Source organism: Eretmochelys imbricata, chromosome 6 (assembly GCF_965152235.1).
Source record: "Eretmochelys imbricata isolate rEreImb1 chromosome 6, rEreImb1.hap1, whole genome shotgun sequence".
NCBI classification, from domain to species: Eukaryota; Metazoa; Chordata; order Testudines; family Cheloniidae; genus Eretmochelys; species Eretmochelys imbricata.
The window spans coordinates 24,771,822-24,790,202 of NC_135577.1; the positions used below are offsets into that span (position 1 = coordinate 24,771,822).

The 18,381-nt window shown below is 38.3% G+C and overlaps 1 protein-coding gene across 1 annotated transcript in view; it reads left to right on the plus strand.

Moving 5' to 3' along the window:
* The window catches only part of MUC5AC (mucin 5AC, oligomeric mucus/gel-forming), a 78,165-nt gene that overhangs the window by 32,926 nt on the left and 26,858 nt on the right, over positions 1-18,381 (plus strand). The window contains 22 exon segments of the mRNA XM_077819944.1: positions 234-359; positions 1,438-1,555; positions 2,433-2,571; positions 3,753-3,863; positions 4,519-4,588; positions 5,369-5,506; positions 6,183-6,347; positions 7,246-7,340; positions 8,116-8,257; positions 8,908-9,157; positions 9,738-9,787; positions 11,117-11,217; positions 11,364-11,515; positions 12,244-12,382; positions 12,487-12,600; positions 12,857-13,036; positions 13,613-13,852; positions 14,675-14,831; positions 15,480-15,608; positions 15,971-16,115; positions 17,272-17,315; positions 17,416-17,613. Of these exon segments, the coding sequence (XP_077676070.1) occupies positions 234-359; positions 1,438-1,555; positions 2,433-2,571; positions 3,753-3,863; positions 4,519-4,588; positions 5,369-5,506; positions 6,183-6,347; positions 7,246-7,340; positions 8,116-8,257; positions 8,908-9,157; positions 9,738-9,787; positions 11,117-11,217; positions 11,364-11,515; positions 12,244-12,382; positions 12,487-12,600; positions 12,857-13,036; positions 13,613-13,852; positions 14,675-14,831; positions 15,480-15,608; positions 15,971-16,115; positions 17,272-17,315; positions 17,416-17,613 (3,003 nt within the window).

The window sequence follows — 18,381 nt, forward strand, 5'->3', positions numbered from 1 at the left end:
GCCAGGAGGGATTTCAAAGGGGTTTACCCTTCCCTTTATTTATGACAAAGGTTTTAAACATTTTGCAGTCACCGGGGATGCCAGTATTCCCCAGAGTACTCAAATTGCAGATATCAGCACATCTCCTAAGAAATTCATCTTCAGATACAGATGTCACCTCTCCAAGGTTTAAATGGAAAAGCCAACACATGGGGATAAAATTAAGAACTCTTTTTCCTTTTTTCTCCTTTCAGACAAGACGTGCCCTTATAACATGCAGCACGAGGAATGTGGCTCACCCTGTGCTAACACCTGCACCAACCCTGAAAGGTCAGCCCTTTGTGAAGATCACTGTACCGATGGCTGTGTCTGCCCCCCAGGCAAGTGTATATTCATCTTTTTTTCACATATTCAAAAGCACCAGCAAAGCATCCTCTCCTAGGATATATTATACCTTTTAATGCTCTTTCCACAGCTACAGGAAGATCCATGTTCTTTCCTTGAGACATGTACATAGTTTCTATCTATATTAATGGAAACACCCTTTCAGATGACAAGGGTTTACTCAGGACATGCATCTGATGTGCAACAAAGTGACTGAAATGAGTATATGACAGCATACTAGAGATGGAACTCTCTAAACCTGGCAGCTTCCTTAGCCATTGTGTGCAGGAAGTAGATTATATTTAGTCACCTTCTGCCCACAAAAATGTTTCCTGACATTAGCAACTTTGAGCCCGATCCTGCAAGGTGATGAACATTTCCTGTGGAGTGCTGACTGTCCTCCTCTCCCTGTGTAAACATTGGGAGTTGGGAGCACTCAGCAGTTGATAAGATTAGGCCATTTTCAGGACTTATGCATGATAAATGGACATTAATCTGTAATTGTAGGTACAGTAACTGTCTGCTATCTTCATGCAAACTACATTCTCATGCTGAGAATATTTGTTGACTGGAATGAATTTATCATCATCATATTTTCCATCCCTGCTCTTCAGCCCATGCTCCATGTGTGGTCACATGTGGTGCTCCCTGGTGTCCTCATCTCTTGTCAGAATAAATTAACTAGTCTCCCTGAGACTATTATGTTCTTGCATTAGGGTGTATAGTGTTTACACTACAAATGGTTCCCATGTGAATGTACAGATTGTTTACTCTATTGCATCCTGTCACTCTGTCATCTCGCAACTCAAATCAGTGAGGCCCATCTCACAAAGGCACTTACCAGAGTATCATAGAGCAAAGGAACTCTAGGATTTCCGCCACTCTTTAATTGGTTACACAGCCACAGCAGTCAGTAGATAGCAGAGATTCCATTAGTACAATGCTTTTTATTTTTGCATTTCATCTGTAGTAAAAAAGAAACACAACATATTTTACGACGTCTTCTACAGGTGTGCTCCGAAACAACTTCTGGAAAGCATGACAAAGTGAATAACTTACTATTTCTTCTTCTAGGAACCGTGTTTGATGACATTAACAGCTCTGGCTGTGTCCCTCTCAGCAAGTGCTACTGTACCTACAAAGGTGAAACGTATAGTCCAGGTGCTTCTTTTACATCCCAGTGCACTTCATGGTAACCTGCTATTTTTGTCAAATCTTTTCCTTTTTTCTGAATTACCTGATAACTGTTGGCAATGGGCAAGAAATCATTGATTACACAGGGCCTGAGAATGAATACATTAGTCTGAAGCTTCTGGCTTAAAATACTTATTAAAGTTGTTTATCTCCTTGGTTTCTTTCTGTATATGAGAACAAAAACTTGAATTTAGACAAGAGTAATCTCATTTTCAAACACAGGGACGTTAACAATATGATCAAATCCAGTCGCTGAATGCTCAAATCAGCCCTCAGTAACATAAATCCATTGGTGGACTCCAGCATGAAATATGCATGTTCTATATAAGCATCATTTTAAATTTGAAGACACAGTGTATTACATGGATAGTGAGATTATGTGTACACACATAACAGCTTCTGGATGTGAATTGATGGCTTCCCCCTAGCTGCTTAAGTATTACTTCAGTGTATGTATATGTGTATATGTATACAAAAAACACAAAGTCTATTATTTGTAAAGAATTATTTAACATGCTCTGAATTTTGACCCATGCTAATGAAGGTAAGAGGCCAAAATCAATGGGAGAAAAATTCCTTGGTATTCAGTAGAATTGCTTCCACTTTCACAAGGGCTGGATTTGGTCAAAAGATTTACAATGGATAGCTTTAGATTGAAACATCATTACCATGAAGACAGAAATGCCTTTCCCTTAGTCATTCTGAGTTTTTAATGCAATATCAGTTAGTCTACTTGCAAACATTCTTTCCCCTGAAAAAGCAGTGATAAAAACAGCAGGGGGGGAAATGAAGGTGTCAGCTGTCCCCATTTTCTCCCATTTTTCTTAAGCTTGTGTTACTCAAGCTTAACAAACATCTCTTGTATTTTATTTCAGTACCTGTACTGGAGGCCAGTGGAGTTGTGTCAGCCTTTCATGCCCTGGGACTTGCTCCATTGAAGGAGGTTCCCACATCTCCACATTTGATGAGAAACGTTATTCCTTCTTTGGAGACTGTAGCTACATCCTGACAAAGGTAACTATAATTGGGCATTTACTGCCAGTGCAACTTAATATAGGAAGATTCTTTAATTAGAGATGATGCAACTTAATTAGTGCTACTCGAAGTCTCAACATGGGGCTTGATCCAAAGACCAATGAAATTAATAGGATTGTTTCCATTGACTTCAATGGGCTTTGGAACAGGCCCAGAATAAACAAATGCAAAGACTTAATCAGGTAGCTGGAAACATTAGGAATGTCTATTATTTAGGGGGTGGGACATTTCCTTATGAATTACTTTGCATTTTCCAGACCCCTCAGTGTAACCTGCAGATGGTTACCATACATTTTCAAATAAATCTCCTCTGTCCTGTGTTTTGTACTTTTTTCTTTCTGAGTAAAGTTAAACCTCCTTTCTGCTTCCATTGTCACCCTTAATCCAGTTTGCCCCCAGTTTACCTTCCTTGATTAAATGTTCCTCATATCAGAAGCATCATTTATAGTTCTCATGCAAACTGACTATCAGCTTTCCTATTGCCCTTTCCCAATATACATACATAACTGTTCAGTCTCAGAGCAAAAGACTAAGAACTCCTACTCAGGAGTAGGATCTAAAATGTGTGTGTGTTTTTCAGATAAATTAATAACTGGGGACTACGATATGTATGAAATAGGGGATGTGGGAATGGTAATGATTATGTACCTGAATGAAAGTCCATCAGAGTCACTGCAAAAGTCAGGCCCTATATATCATTGTCATTGACTTATATATAATAACTTCTGTAAAAAAAAGTAATAAAGACTTAATATTAAAAATAACACACACAAAGAATTACCTTTCCCCATCTAACAGTTGTGTGCTAGAAATCCTTTTAATGCGATAAAACAACCTCACTTTTAGTAAGGTCAAGTTAAATTTTAACTGAAAAGAGAATGCCACAAAAATATCTGTTGCTAACCTAGGAATGTCTGAACATTAAGGCCCCTGAAATCTCCCCATGAGTACCTCAGGTATTTAATACCACAGTCAGCTGATACTTTTCATTGTGTTGCATGAGTTTACGCCAGCTTACTTTGGTGAGTGTAAATGGGTGTGCATATGAGAGAGAGACAAAGAGAAGGAATGAGCAAAATTTACAATGACCCAGTTTACCGAGAATGTTATTTGATATTGATCGCTTTTCATCTAATGGGTTTGGTTTTTCTTTTTTTCAGCTCTGTGACAGCAATGCCTTCACCGTTCTAGGAGAAGTCCGCAAATGTGGCCTAACTGACACCGAGACATGCCTGAAAGGTGTAGCCATAAGCATAAGTGGAGGACAAACTGTATGTAGTAAAAACAAATACCCAACCTTTTGCCTGAATGTTTTTTAAATTGACAGTTATTGGGTAGGTAGGTGTGGGTGGGAAGGATGGGCTTAAACTGAAGACCAGAGAAAAACTTTAGTGATCTGTAGCTTGCAAAAAGTGTTTACCCATCACCAACTAGACTCACCACAACTACTGTTCCTGATGCAGTAGGAACTGTGTTCAGCCTTATGTTGTGTCCAGATGGAAAAATATTTGAACATGAATGGTCCTTGATCCCAAATCCTGTAGCAATGAACACACATATGTATTGTTTGTGGTAGATACCTGCACAAAAAAGAACAGTGCAGCTAGGAAGTCAGCATTGGTTTCTGTTCAAATAAGAAATAACCTTAATCAAGCAAAAAGAAACCGCAGTGCAAACAATGGAAGTCAAGACACTGGTAGTTCTCAGGCATTTACATTTTATACAGATTTTCTAAATAATTGCTAGTTATAACAATTATAGAAAATAGTACAGTAACAAAAAAAGTTGTGGTGAAAAGTTGATTTTCACTATATCAAGCGTCCAGCTTTTTTCTTCATCTTGTACAATACTAGATATGAAATATTTGGAAAGCGCTGAACAGTTCCTAAACCTGCTTGCCAATCACTGTCTTTTCCTTCTTGCCAGATCGTTGTGATCAAACCTTCTGGCAGCGTGTTTGTGAATACGATCTACACCCAGTTGCCCATCTCTGCAGGTATGTTCTTTTAAGAGACACCTGTGGCATTCGCAGACTTTGACTTGGCTAGCCTAGTGCTTTGCTTCTACTCTCAGTTACATTCTGAAGCCAGTTACCCTGCAGTAACCTCTTATTTTTAAAATAATTGTTTTTGCTCATTCAGCATTTTTGAGTTTGGAGATAATCGGATATTGTTACGTAACCATTAGAGAACTTCTTCTATTCATACATACATTATCACTCTGATATTTCCAGACCCAAGTAGTAGTGTAGGAGTAAATTTCTGATATACACTGGGACCCAAAAACCAGGCCCTACAACTTACTGAGCCATTAAGTTGCCCTGTGTCTCTTCTGCCTGTTTTCATGAATATTGTTCATCATTAAAGACTTTCACTCTATCCAGACCTCCTTAGTTTCTTCCTCATATTTACAGGAAGTACAAATACTGTATGTGTATGGAGTATTTCCAGATTGGATCCTAGGACAAAATCATGTTAGGTATTTCTCACAGAGCCAAAGTCTGTTTGGACACACAAATTCATGTTCTTCTCCTTGTTCCAAAGAAATTACCACACTGGAGGAGTGTTCTGCCCGCTTGCCGCCTAGAATAAATATAGACTAACTTTGTACCAGATTTTAGATCCAGTTTAAAGTAACACTCCTTTTTTCTCCAAGTGACAGCTTCACACTACATGGAGCAGCAGCTTAGTATAAAGAGAATCTTTGCAAATAATGGACAGTTGTTGCAATTTTTGATCACATACGAAAATGTGTTTATTGTGTTCTTTGTCCGTAGCCAATGTTACCATCTTCAGGCCTTCATCATTCTTCATCATTGTACAAACAAACTTTGGGCTTCAGCTTGAGATCCAGCTCATACCCATCATGCAACTCTTTGTAAGCTTGGACCCATCGCACAAAGGGCAGACATGTGGTAAGTGGACTTATCTAACAAGTGTCTTTCCTACTGTGGAGAAGAGACTGCCTTAACTTGAAAGTGTATTATGTGAGATGTTAGTATAAGTGTTAAGCAACATTGTTGGTTGGTTTATGTTGTTGGAAGAAGACCAAAAGAACATATGCCACTGAGTGCATGCAGACACAGAGGCTTGGACTCCTAGACAGAAGCACCACCCAGACTGCTTGTTTGGGTGGGAGACAGGTAGCAGGATCAGAGACAGTCAGAGAGTTAGACTGTGCTCAGGAAGGGAAGCACTGCTGAGCTTTTATAAGATTAAGATTTCTCTCTGGGAATAAGAAGTAGAAGGGTCACTGAATGCTATTTTTACTTTTAGGTTATGTTTACCCTGATCAAATAAAAGTGTAGTGGTTTTTCAGATCCAGAAGTCAAAACATAGCCAATCTGTGGATTTTGAAGAGTTCTGCAGGGCCCCTGAAATAAAGATAGGAAAAGTAGCCAGGTTAGTCTGATATTCACAGGAAAGTGTCCTGAGAGAAAGCTTTCAGAGGTAAAAAGGTTGTACCAGCAACCCAGAGACATGGGTCTTGAAAAAGGTACATAATCAGGAAGGAGGAGGTTGTGACCCCACTCACTGAAATTACCTTTGATCTTGTATGAGAGATTCAAACTCCTTCTGCTTCCCACTAAGGTCTTTGTGGAAACTTCAACAATATCCAGACAGATGACTTCAAAGCCACAAGCGGTGTAGTGGAAGGAACAGCAGCCGCCTTTGCCAATACCTGGAAAACCCAGGCTGATTGCCCTAATGTCAAAAACATCTTTGAGAACCCGTGTACCCTCAGCGTAGAAAATGGTATGTTCGTTAAAATAATATTTTTCTTCTACAATTAGAAGACCAAATACATCTGACAAAAATAGGTATCAGAAACAAATTCAGATTCTAAATTCCATGTTACGTTTAGATGATTTTAAAAATTAAATCATAGCAAAAGATTAGCTTGAAAAACAAGGCAATTATTTAACTGCAAGAAATATTAACAGGATGTTGTGACTCATTTTAACTAATCCAATCTTGCCCATCCACTTTCAGTTAGACGAGATTGAGGGTTTCTCTTCATAAATAATAATAATACTTAAGTCTAATAGAGTATTTTAGAGCCTCACAATAGCCCTCTGAGTTAAGAAGTGAAGTGTTAAGATTCCCATTTTGCATATTGGGAAACTGAGGCACAGAAGAGGTTATCATTCCATCCTGTAAGATGCTGAGTGCTATCTAGAAGGTGTGGTGTGCTCAGAACTTTGCATGTTTGGACTGTATGTAACTTACCCAGTGCTGCACAGTGAGTCATGAATCATACTTGGAATTCATTGGTTCACAGCTCTCAATCTTCTGTTCTAACCAATAAAGAACTTAAAGAACAGTCCACAAGCCACTCTTTCTGCTGCTAATATGAATTGAGCCATTGGTAATCCACATTGAAAATCTCCTGTTTCAAAACACAAGTTCAAGTTTTTGCAGCTTAATAAAGGCAGCCATTGTGATTTAGCTTCAGTCAGTTTATGACACGTTCACATTTCTGTACAAAGAGAGTGGGCAGCTTTTTGTGTTTGAAGAAATACAGAACCAAATTCTACTCTTTGTTATGCTTCTGCAACTCCGCTGAACACAACGGGGTTACAGTGATGTAACTGGGAAGAGAATTTAACCCATAAAGTGAAACATGAATTCCTTGCATTTTCTGTTTTTCCAGAAAAATACGCTCAGCACTGGTGCGGATTGCTGACTGACACTCAAGGACCTTTTGCTGAATGCCACTCAACAGTGAATCCAGATGTTTACCACACGGTACTTCGCTAGTTATTTCTTTCGCCTTTATAATAGCACCAGTAAGAGTCTGATCCCTGATACCAAGTGCCAGGAGAAACACGTACTGAACAGGAGGACCTGGTTTAGACACCCAATTTGCTTCTGACAAGCTCATCAGGCTACAATAATGTTTAACTGTAATTTGATTTCATGTAATCTACTCCTTCTCTAAGTAGGCATTTTTCTTTACACTATCAGGAAGATAAGTTTACTTGTTTCACTTTGTATGTGACACTGCATTGATTGCAAATATCTGATATAAAGAATAAAACTATTTTTTCCTTAAATAAAAGGAGGAACATAAAAATACAGCTGCAGACATCTATTGTACTTCCTTGTAAAGGATTGCATCTTTTTTGCAGGTACTCAGGGTAATTTCCCTTGCAGGGAAGTAATCCAAATTTGTGTGTCTGAAACACTCTTAGATAACTATGACTGCAAAGAAAGAAATGCTTAGATTTTTATACAGATATAAATATACAGACATTAATGGGCCAAATTCTGCTGTCAATTACATTGATGAAAATCCAGAATAAACCCATTGACATACTTCAGATCTATACTGGGGAAAATCAGAGCACCATTTGGTCCATTAGGTTGCAAAGTGAGTACATCAAGGTAGAATTTGGCCCTATAATCCATTATAAGACTAAATAGAGCCAGTGATTTTGGCATGTGAATGCAAAAACTTCAAGGGAAATTTCTTTGGATGGGCAGTTCAGTGATTACTAATGAGTCTTATCTGTATTCCTAGAACTGTCTGTTTGACACCTGTAACTGTGAAAAGAGTGAGGATTGTATGTGTGCTGCCCTCTCTACCTATGTCAGAGCCTGTGCTGCCAAAGGAGTCCTGTTGAGCGGATGGAGGACCAATGTCTGCAGTAAGTTTTAAAACCGTTCACTGGTTAAAAATGGTCAGCCAGTAGGACCTTTATACCAGTTTCCAAGAAATCCAGGGCTCTCCCAGTCAAATCTTAAACAAAAGTTTGATGGTGTTCTAGCACCCCTTATAGAATCTAAGGGGTATGAGTAACGGGGGATGTAATGAAAGATAAGTAGGAAGTTACCTAAAGAAGATGCTTCATGAGAATCATGCCTAAGCCGAATGAAAGTCCCAAGGAAATATCAGGGAGCATAAGGCTTTTACTGTGGTTTAATATAATTAGGATGCTTCCAGTTTTATTACTTTAATATACTGATGGTGGAAGGAAGAAGGAGGGTTAGGGTTAGGGTTTAAAAATAAACTGTACAAATCAATATGGGTTAAATTCTCCTCTTGTTTAAACTGAAGGAACCTCATTGACAGCAATGGGGTTCTCTAGTGTACCCATCCGAGATAGTAATTTGTGGGGTAAATTTTGTAGTACAAGTCCAAAAGCCATGTAAATTACATTAAAGTTGACCTCACTTCAGAATTTCATCCATTCCATTTTAATCTGTGGACACACAGGATCTGTTTTATCATACATAATATATCCAAAATCTGGCATTTATAGCCATCATTAAATAAACTATGAATGTAATTTATTTTTTTTTCTCTCTCAAGCCATAACGTCATGCCCCAAATCCCTGACGTACAGCTATGTTGTCAATTCCTGCCAACCCACTTGCCGATCTTTGAGTGAGCCCGATGTCACATGCAACATCAAGTTCACTCCAGTTGATGGCTGCACCTGTGCAAATGGAACTTACATGGATGAAAATGGCAAATGCGTGCCCGCTACTAGCTGTCCTTGTTATTACAAAGGATCTGCGCTACCTTCTGGAGAGGTTGTTCACGACAATGGGGTCATATGGTAAGAGGTTCTTTAACAAAACACTGGGGCTGGACACTGGCAATCATGGAATCGTATATATTTTATGGAGTCTAGTCAAGTCAAATGAGTTTCTCTCCCAGTTTAAGAATTTTCAGTGTGAAAATCACAATTATTCATGAATTTTTAGGATTGTCTTTGTTTAGAAGTCTTTCTTTAATCCAGTCAACTAACTCAATTAGCCATATTTTCTCCCTGAATTTAAAAGGTTAAAAAAGTCTACCAGTTTGATATTCCCTGTACTTAAAATGAAGAATGCTGGTGAAACGAATAATATTATGGAAGAAACATTTTAAGTGTAATAATCTATGTAGACAAACTGACTGGGTGGCATTGTCTTAGCATAAGGCACAAGCTTGTTTTCTGGACAGTTATAGCAGAAATGATATGCAAACAATGTACACCATTCTGCTGAAAAGACACTTTCTAACTCTGGCCACAAGGTGGCATTTCAGTATCCCAGATTCCATAGGAAAGACAGGATGTATGGCAAGATAGAAGCAGCTCTCCATGTAACTAACTATGATTTGAAGCAAACATAATTTCTCTCTCTTTCTCACAGCTCTTGCATACATGGAAAGCTGGACTGCGTTAGAGTGAAACCACAACCAGGTATAACCCCTTTAAAGCTTTATTTTAATTCCCTCCCACACTTCTGAGTGAACTGTGTTTTATTACAACGATGAAGATAGCAAACATCTGAAACCCAGCAGGGAAATTAACCCATCAGAAACTATTTGCATAGCAGTTTTGTAGTATTGAGGATATAATTCTTGAAATGCAAAGTTCCATTCTTTGTATTGTGGCATAGTGGAAACAAAATATGACAAGAACTAAAGGATCTAATTCACAGCAAGATAAGATCTGGTCGCAGTTTTACATATAAAACAGAAAATTTCCCTAGAGAGTACATAAGAACCACTGAATTTCCTAAAAATAAAAAATTACTGGAAGCTTGATAAATATAGGGTGAGGGGTGTGCTTTATGAATTGTTCTCCAAAAGGCAAATTTCCATGAGACTTCTTAAAAATGAAAGTCAGCAAAAGGAAGCAAAAAATAAATAAAAATAATACAGCTGTTAATATAGTTACAAGAATCAGTTTCTTTTTTCAACAAAGAAATGATGGTTGGATGTATTTCTTAACAACTGAAAGGTGGTTCAAAGCACTTATCACAGATTTCAGTGTGTATTAGGTAAAACCCAATAGTATAACATACCACAGACTCCATTCTCCATACAGCAGAAGAAAAAACGTTAAGATCCAAATATTGCTAATGTGCCAATGGCAATTTTTGTAATGACATTCACAGCCAGGGCTCTGGCCATACTTCTGGTTCAGATGTTTAATCCTACAGCTATCATCAGGTGCTTATCCAAGACGTGGCACCCAATCCTGCAGTCGCTACTCAAACAAAAATCTCCCACTGGTGTCAGTGGGAGTTTTAACTGAATCAAGACTGCAGGATTTGGCTACAATTACCATATCTGTGCTTGCAGAGGGGGTAATTAAACATGCAGATGACCAGTTCTGTAACTAACTGGCCATTTGTGCATGCCGTTACATTGCACATGAAAGCTATGCATATGCTATTCTAAAATGCAAAGTAATGTGTGAATTAGTTGCAATTTTTTTTCTAACTATAATTCCAAGCTTACAACCAAAAGCAATGAACTCCTATATCTGAGGTTATTTATAATTCTAAACAAAGCCTTATGCCAGCTACATGGCTAAATGATTTCAGGAGAGAGCTAAAACGCGTGACAGAGCAAATCAAGGTTATTTACCAGTAACTGGAGCGTTCCAACTAGATTGTGTTCCTTGGTTTAACTCTAAAATCAGGGCTCTTTGGAGGCATATTCATAACAAATAATTACTGTAGCAATAACTGATAACTCTGTGTTTGATCCCAAAATGTCTTATGACTTTTGTCTCCTACAGTCTGTGCAGCTCCCATGGTCTACTTTGACTGCAGCAATGTCACTGCAGGCACAGTTGGATCTGAGTGCCAGAAGAGCTGTCAGACGCTTGACATGGGCTGCGTAAGTGCCAATTCCTTATGCCCACTTGAAAACATTTTCACATCCTGACCAAAATTAAATCTCTCACACTCTGTGCTGTTGTAGTTGAATGTTTCTTTCCCACTGACATGATTTATCAAATGATGTTTTCTCTGTGGTTCTTACAGTACAGCACACAATGTGTCTCTGGCTGCGTGTGCCCTAATGATCTCGTGTCTGATGGCAAAGGTGGCTGTGTAGCTGTGGGGAACTGTCCATGTGTTCACAATGAGGCCTCTTACAATCCAGGAGAAACAATCAAAGTCAACTGTAACACATGGTAGGTATATGTTGAATAATTATGGTTTTCACAGTCCTAAAGGGGGATGGGTACATGTCCGTGCCACTTAAACTTGAGAAGAATCTCATTTTGCTGTAGCAGAATTAAGACTTATAGCACACACTTGAATGGGGCTCATATTCCATGCAACAGAAGGTGATGATAGATATACACATAGCCTGTGCTCTAGAATGTGGTTGGCAATGGGATCCTTCACTGCAAGAGGGTTAGTAGTTAGTTCAGCATTGGTATCTAATGTTGAAATCTAATATTCAGCATAAAAAAAAAACAGGCTCTCCTCATTCTTTTCAAAGCCAAACAAGAATAGTTAGGAAATGATGAGGACAACGGTGGGCTTTATATCCCCTCATCTCCATTAGAGACGCACGGGAAAACTTTATGCCTGCTCAGTCTACATGCAGTCCCTCAGTGGTGCATACATCTCAAAAAATTCTAAGGGGTTTTGAAATCCAAAAGGTTTTTAAATCATAGTGCCCATTTAATCAGAAAATAAATTTATCTTTGAGAATTAATGGGGTCTATGTCCTGTTGGCCCAGAGCTACTATACATTACTGTTTAACATTAGTAAGCACTATTTCCCAGGATCATCGGTTTAATGTATTCTGGGGATAAACAAATTTGGAATCAAATTTACATCTGGCTATATAAGGAGAAATGAATATGTTAAAGTATTTTTGTTACAATTGACCTTTTTTCTCCCGCCTAGCACTTGTAAAAACAGAATGTGGCAATGCACCAATGAATCTTGCCTGGCAACCTGCTCAGTTTATGGAGATGGTCATTACATTACTTTTGATGGCAAACGCTTCAGCTTTAGTGGAGATTGCGAATACACACTGGTCCAGGTACTGAGCTTCTTTCCTGGGATTATTACACCACTAAAAGTATCTTGTGTTCCTACATGTGGAGACCTTATATCACAAACTTTAACTACAACTCCTGTTCTCAGGATTACTGTGGTAAAAACAGTACCAGCCTTGGAACCTTCCGAGTTATCACTGAGAACATCCCCTGTGGAACCACTGGGACCACCTGCTCAAAGGCCATTAAAGTCTTCCTACGGGTGAGTAGCTTCTTTGATAAACTGTGTGAAAGAACATGTGTATCTGGTCTCTGACATGAGTAAGATGCACAATGGACTGTCCAAGGTAGATCTCACTGTAAAAATATCCAATCAGACAGCATAACCTTTCCTAGACATCCAAACTTGCTGCCAGGAATTGCGCTATATTTTAGGAAAAAATGCTATAGAATAATTCAGACAGTTACGGATATGTTAAATCTGTTGGCTTTTTAACTGGCTTTTCTTCCTATTTCAGAACTATGAACTGGTACTCAGTGATGGAAAGTTTGAAGTGATAGAGAAGGTCCGTGGAGGGGAAGTGCCATACAAGGTCCGTTACATGGGCATCTACATGGTGATTGACACTGACACTGGGCTGATTCTCATGTGGGATAAGAAAACCAGCATATTCATCAAGCTCAGCCCAGATTTTAAGGTGAGTTTTAGAAGCTGTATGACTGGGATCAACTCCTATGGATACACTTTAGTGTTACCTCTTGAAGGAGAAAATGGAAGTGCAGTGAAACATAAGTAAGACTTTGACTGCAAGACCGAATGAACTCCTATTGCATATTTTCAATCTTTCAGTGGTGTCTCAAAATAGATCCTTTAGAGTGACAGACCGTAGTGGGGTGATAGGTTGCTTCTGAGTACATCATTTATGTACACAAATTACATAATGATTTCATAACTAACTAGTAGCAGAACACTCATTAAAGGTCATTACTAATAAGGTAGGTTCACAATTAAATAAAACTAGTTAGGATTTTTTTAAAAAAAAAGAATTAAGAACAAAATTATGTGTCTACTTTACTTCTTTCTTCAGACAGGATTCAGTACAATAAAAAAAAGGGTAAGTTTTTCGGTAAAGGTATCTGCGGGGAAAAGTGTGAGGCTGTCACTGAAGAGCCAAAGTCTACATTAAATCTGAAAAGTCAGAGTTTCAGTTAATCACAGACACTGGCAAACACATTTTATTAGCACTCATCAGTTTGTTTGTTTCTCTATGCAGAGTCAGGTCTGTGGCTTGTGTGGGAACTACGATGGCAATGGCATTAATGACTTTACCACCAGAAGTCAGTCTGTGGTAGGAGATGTGCTGGAGTTTGGAAACAGCTGGAAGGTTTCTCCGACTTGCCCAGATGCCAAGAGCAACAAGGATCCTTGCACTGCAAACCCTTACAGGAACTCCTGGGCCCAGAAGCAGTGCAGCATAATCAACAGCAAAGCATTTGCTGCCTGTCACTCTCAGGTATAGCAAATCCTTATGTGGAATCCTTCTAAGCAGGAATTATAATATATACAGAATACCTTAGTGATGCACATTGCGTTACCATTCCCTGCAGTAAACATAAGGATGCTCTACCTGTTTTTTAATGTATATGTACATTTGATTGTGGAAGAAGCATCATGGGCTTGATCCGGTTCCACACTGAAGTCAATGGAAAGATTTGACTTCAATGGGAGCTGGATCAGGTCCTTTAAGACCAAACTGGACTCATAGCTAATTCCAGGAGAACTATGCAGAAATTTCACTGAGATTCATTTTCTCTTTTTGCCAAGTCACCTGGTACATCAAAGAAGTATGTGACACTTGCACAGACGTCATCAGATCACCCTTTTTATATGGGACAATCACAGGATGTGTTATTCTGTCCAGCAGGATTAGCTTCTGATAATACCTTTAATTGATAACAGGATGATTGTTGTGATAGGATGTACTAATCTAATTATATTATTTTTTTTCAATTAATTTGTAATGTCCCACAGCTGTTAGGGTAGTCACTTCTCTTACGATTACTAATGCGAGGCGTGTCCTAAACTTGATGTCTTCACTTGACTTTATAAAAAAAATATTCTTGTAATTTCCCCCCCAATTTAGACTCTTTTTTCCAAAAATCATAGTTTATTCTGCATGTAGTTCCATTGCTACAGGGAATGATGTTACAAGAGGAAAAGAAAAGAAAGGCATCCATTTACAAACATTTGACTGAAATTTTAGGAGGAGAGGGAATTGCTATTGCAAAGCAAGATGACAAGTGCAACAAAAATTAAATGTCATGTATTCTAACAGGTTGAACCAAATGAATATTATGAAGCATGCGTGACTGATGCTTGTGCCTGTGACACTGGGGGAGATTGCGAATGTTTCTGTACAGCGGTAGCTTCATATGCTCAAGCATGTAATGAGGCTGGCATTTGTGTTGCATGGAGAACACCATCTATCTGTCGTGAGTATTACAACATAACTTCATGGAGGGAGAGGGAGAAAAAGAAATAAAGAATGAGAAGGAAAAAAAACATACAAAGAAATGAAGAGGAGTAAAGTACTGTTCCTGAGATGCACTACAGTCTGGAAAATAGTAAAATAGCCCAAAGCAAACAGCAAATTATCAATAGAACTATCTACAAAACTTCCTTTTCCAATCTCTCTCCAATTATAGATATGATTGAAATAAAACCGTGCCCTAGTGATTGTATTAGTTGTTAAATTACTGTATTATCTAGTTACAGATTGTGATATACCACTGCCATCCTAGTAAGTTTTATATATATATACATATACACACACACAGAGCTGTTATCTGTCACAGTGTAAGTAAATAGCAATGCATAGTAGCAGCTGAAAAATTTATGTTCCAGTTAATTGAATTTTATGCTTTCTGTCAGTGTCTTGTAGAGGCTTTGAAACATCACTGTACTCAATACAACTGTAGAAGTAAGATAATCATATTGAATTAGAAACAGGATAACTACTGTTCACTACTTGCAGAATTATGCTAGCATTATGGGATTTGTACACAGCATATGGATAGCTAAGAAGCACTTTGGAAACATTTTGTTACATGTATATTTTCATCCATTTTGCCCTCTTCCAGCTCTGTTCTGTGATTACTACAACCCGCAGGGGGAATGTGAGTGGCACTACAAACCTTGTGGGTCCCCTTGTATGAAGACCTGCAGGAATCCAAGTGGAAAATGCCTTCATGAGTTACAAGGCTTGGAAGGTAAAATACATTAACTATATCTCACCCTACTTATAAAACCTAATTACTGATGGTGAACTAAAATTCCTACTTCTCAATATATTTAATATTTTTATTAGAAAGTACAAGCCAGGTTAGTGATTATGGAGTTTTCTGAATTGTGTGTAATTCTCTAAAGGGGTCATGATCTTCTTTGGGATTAAAATCCAAATTATTGTATTTGAACTCTGAGAGAAATTTATGCTATGGCAGCAATATCATCATGTCACTAAGGGTGACATTCCACCCCTCAACAAGAAATCAATGCAGACTTTAGATAGTTGTCTAGAGACACCCGCAGTGTAAGAGATCCAGTGTCAATATAACTTTCTTTGTTACTGCAGGCTGCTATCCAAAGTGTCCAGAGGACAAGCCCTATTTCGATGAAGATGATATGGAGTGTGTTGATCACTGTGGCTGTTATGATGCCAAGGGAAAATATTACAAGCCAGGAACACCCATTCGTTCAGAAGAGAACTGTCAATCATGGTAAGCTTAGCTGTATGAGGATTTTAGGAGGATCCGAACATAATGTACTGGCCATTAAACTCCATGGTTTGCTAACAGGAATTGGTCTTGTACCTACTGTGCATAAATAACTATTGAATACATAAACACTTTTATTTCTGGGACTGGGAAGGGAAAGGATCATGATCTGAAATTCTTTCCTTTGGAGTGATTTGCTTGAAGCATTTTTCTCTGTTTTATTGCACATTGTGTATTATCCTAAAAAAGACAACCTTCTTTGTACTTCATTTAGGAAACAAATTGACAAGGTATTACTGAAATCATTATCTAAAATTGCTCTATAGCTTAATTCTGTTCATTTGTTTTTGCTATTGTCTTGGCATGTATCTGTCTAGGAGAGTTCTTCAGTATTTTTATATGTTTTATTTTTTGTAACTGATTTCTTCCTTACATAGATATTTACTTAGGGACATATTCTGATATGCTTCTCATGCTGAATAGCAATTTACTCCACAAAGTCAATAGGACTACTTGCAGAGTACAGTGTTAGTCAGTGTGAACAAAGGTACCAGAATCTAGCCCTTAATTAGTAAGTGAGAAATCCCTATCTTTGTGCACAGCCTGAGTAAACAGACTGTGTTCTCACAGGGGCATACCATCAAGGTCTGAGGAGAGGGAATCCTCCTCACTAGGCTACAGAGCAGTTAAAGAGATTCTCTGGCAGCTATTTCAACCTAAGAGCAACAGTAATTCCGCCACCACCATCCTTGCTGCACTTCCCCTCCACTACGGGGAAGTGGTCAGTGGAGCCCTTCCTGCTGCCTCCAAAACCTTCTTCTGTGGCATCATGGAAGGGATGCAGTGGAGAGTATTGTTAATAGGCACAGATGGTGTTACAAATCCTGTCTGCAGATTGAAAGAAGCCTGCCCACCCTGCCTTTCTGCAGCAGAACTGTACCGGTGTGAGAGCTCAGGGCCCTCCTATCACAGGATGGATGAGAACATGACTTGGAGAAAGATTAGGTCTTTTCGAGCTTACCCACACAACTTTTCTCCATGAACTTCATTTTGTTCCTTGGGGTATAAATGCAACAGAAACAGTTAAAACAGTAAAATGTATGTGGTTATCCTTTATGCATCTTCAGTCCCATATTTTTTTTCTCTTTTCCACCCACAGTGAATGCACAATGAATGGCATTAAGTGTGAATACGATGAAGATGGTATGTTGACATAGCAGCTTTTATCTGAACATGAACTTTTTGGAACAATCTATTCCATATTACAGGAAATCTAATGATGATATTCTCTTTTGATTTACAGACTGCTACTGCACATATGATGGAAAGCAATATGAGTATGAGGATGTCATCTACAACACTACAGATGGTATTGGCGGGTGTATCATTGCAACTTGTGGTCACAATGGAACAATTGATAGAAAAGTCTATGCATGTTCTACACCCTTAACCACAACACCGTTTGTATTTTCCTCTTCAACACCTATATCCACCACAACAGGTATATTTTGAATGAATACATGCGCTCACTGTACTCTTACTTGCTGTTGATTGATATTTACCTACCAAACCATGCCTATAACTCTAATGAATGGATCAGAAACTCAAAAACTAATAAGACCTATTTTTATTTGCATTTTGTGTATTTTATATAGTTTTGATTATAGCTAGAAAACAAATTGAAACATGAAAATATAGAAAATAAAACCACTGTGCATGGTTTTGATATTATCTTTGCTCAAATTCAGACAGATTCATTAGAAAACAATCCCATGGGTATTTTATAAACTGTTATGGCAACTGATTCTACACCACTCTTGTTAAACTGCTATATAGAAAATTTCCACAGATGATTCCACAGTAATCGGCACAGTCATAGAATCATTCCCTATTATTCATTTATTAGATTGCAGAATGACTAATTTCTCCTAAAATCCCTGTCAGTATCACAGTATTTTGAAAATGTGGTTAGTAAATGGATTGCTCAGACCGAGATACTATGCTTTTCACCTCTAGATCTCTGGTTCAATCTGTCCCAGATTGGTAATGGCTGAAAGTCATGACCATCTGATGGTTGTTTGGTAGCACACGTGAGATTAGTTAGTCATTTTATTATAGTTCTTAGTGCTACATCACAGAAACTGTCACCATAGTTGACATTAACTGGCAACTTTTCAGAAGTTTCAGAGAGGCCTGCATTGAATCAGCAAGGAGCATGAACTACTCTCTCCACCCAAGAGATGGTCCTTTACAAACAGACTTGAAGCAC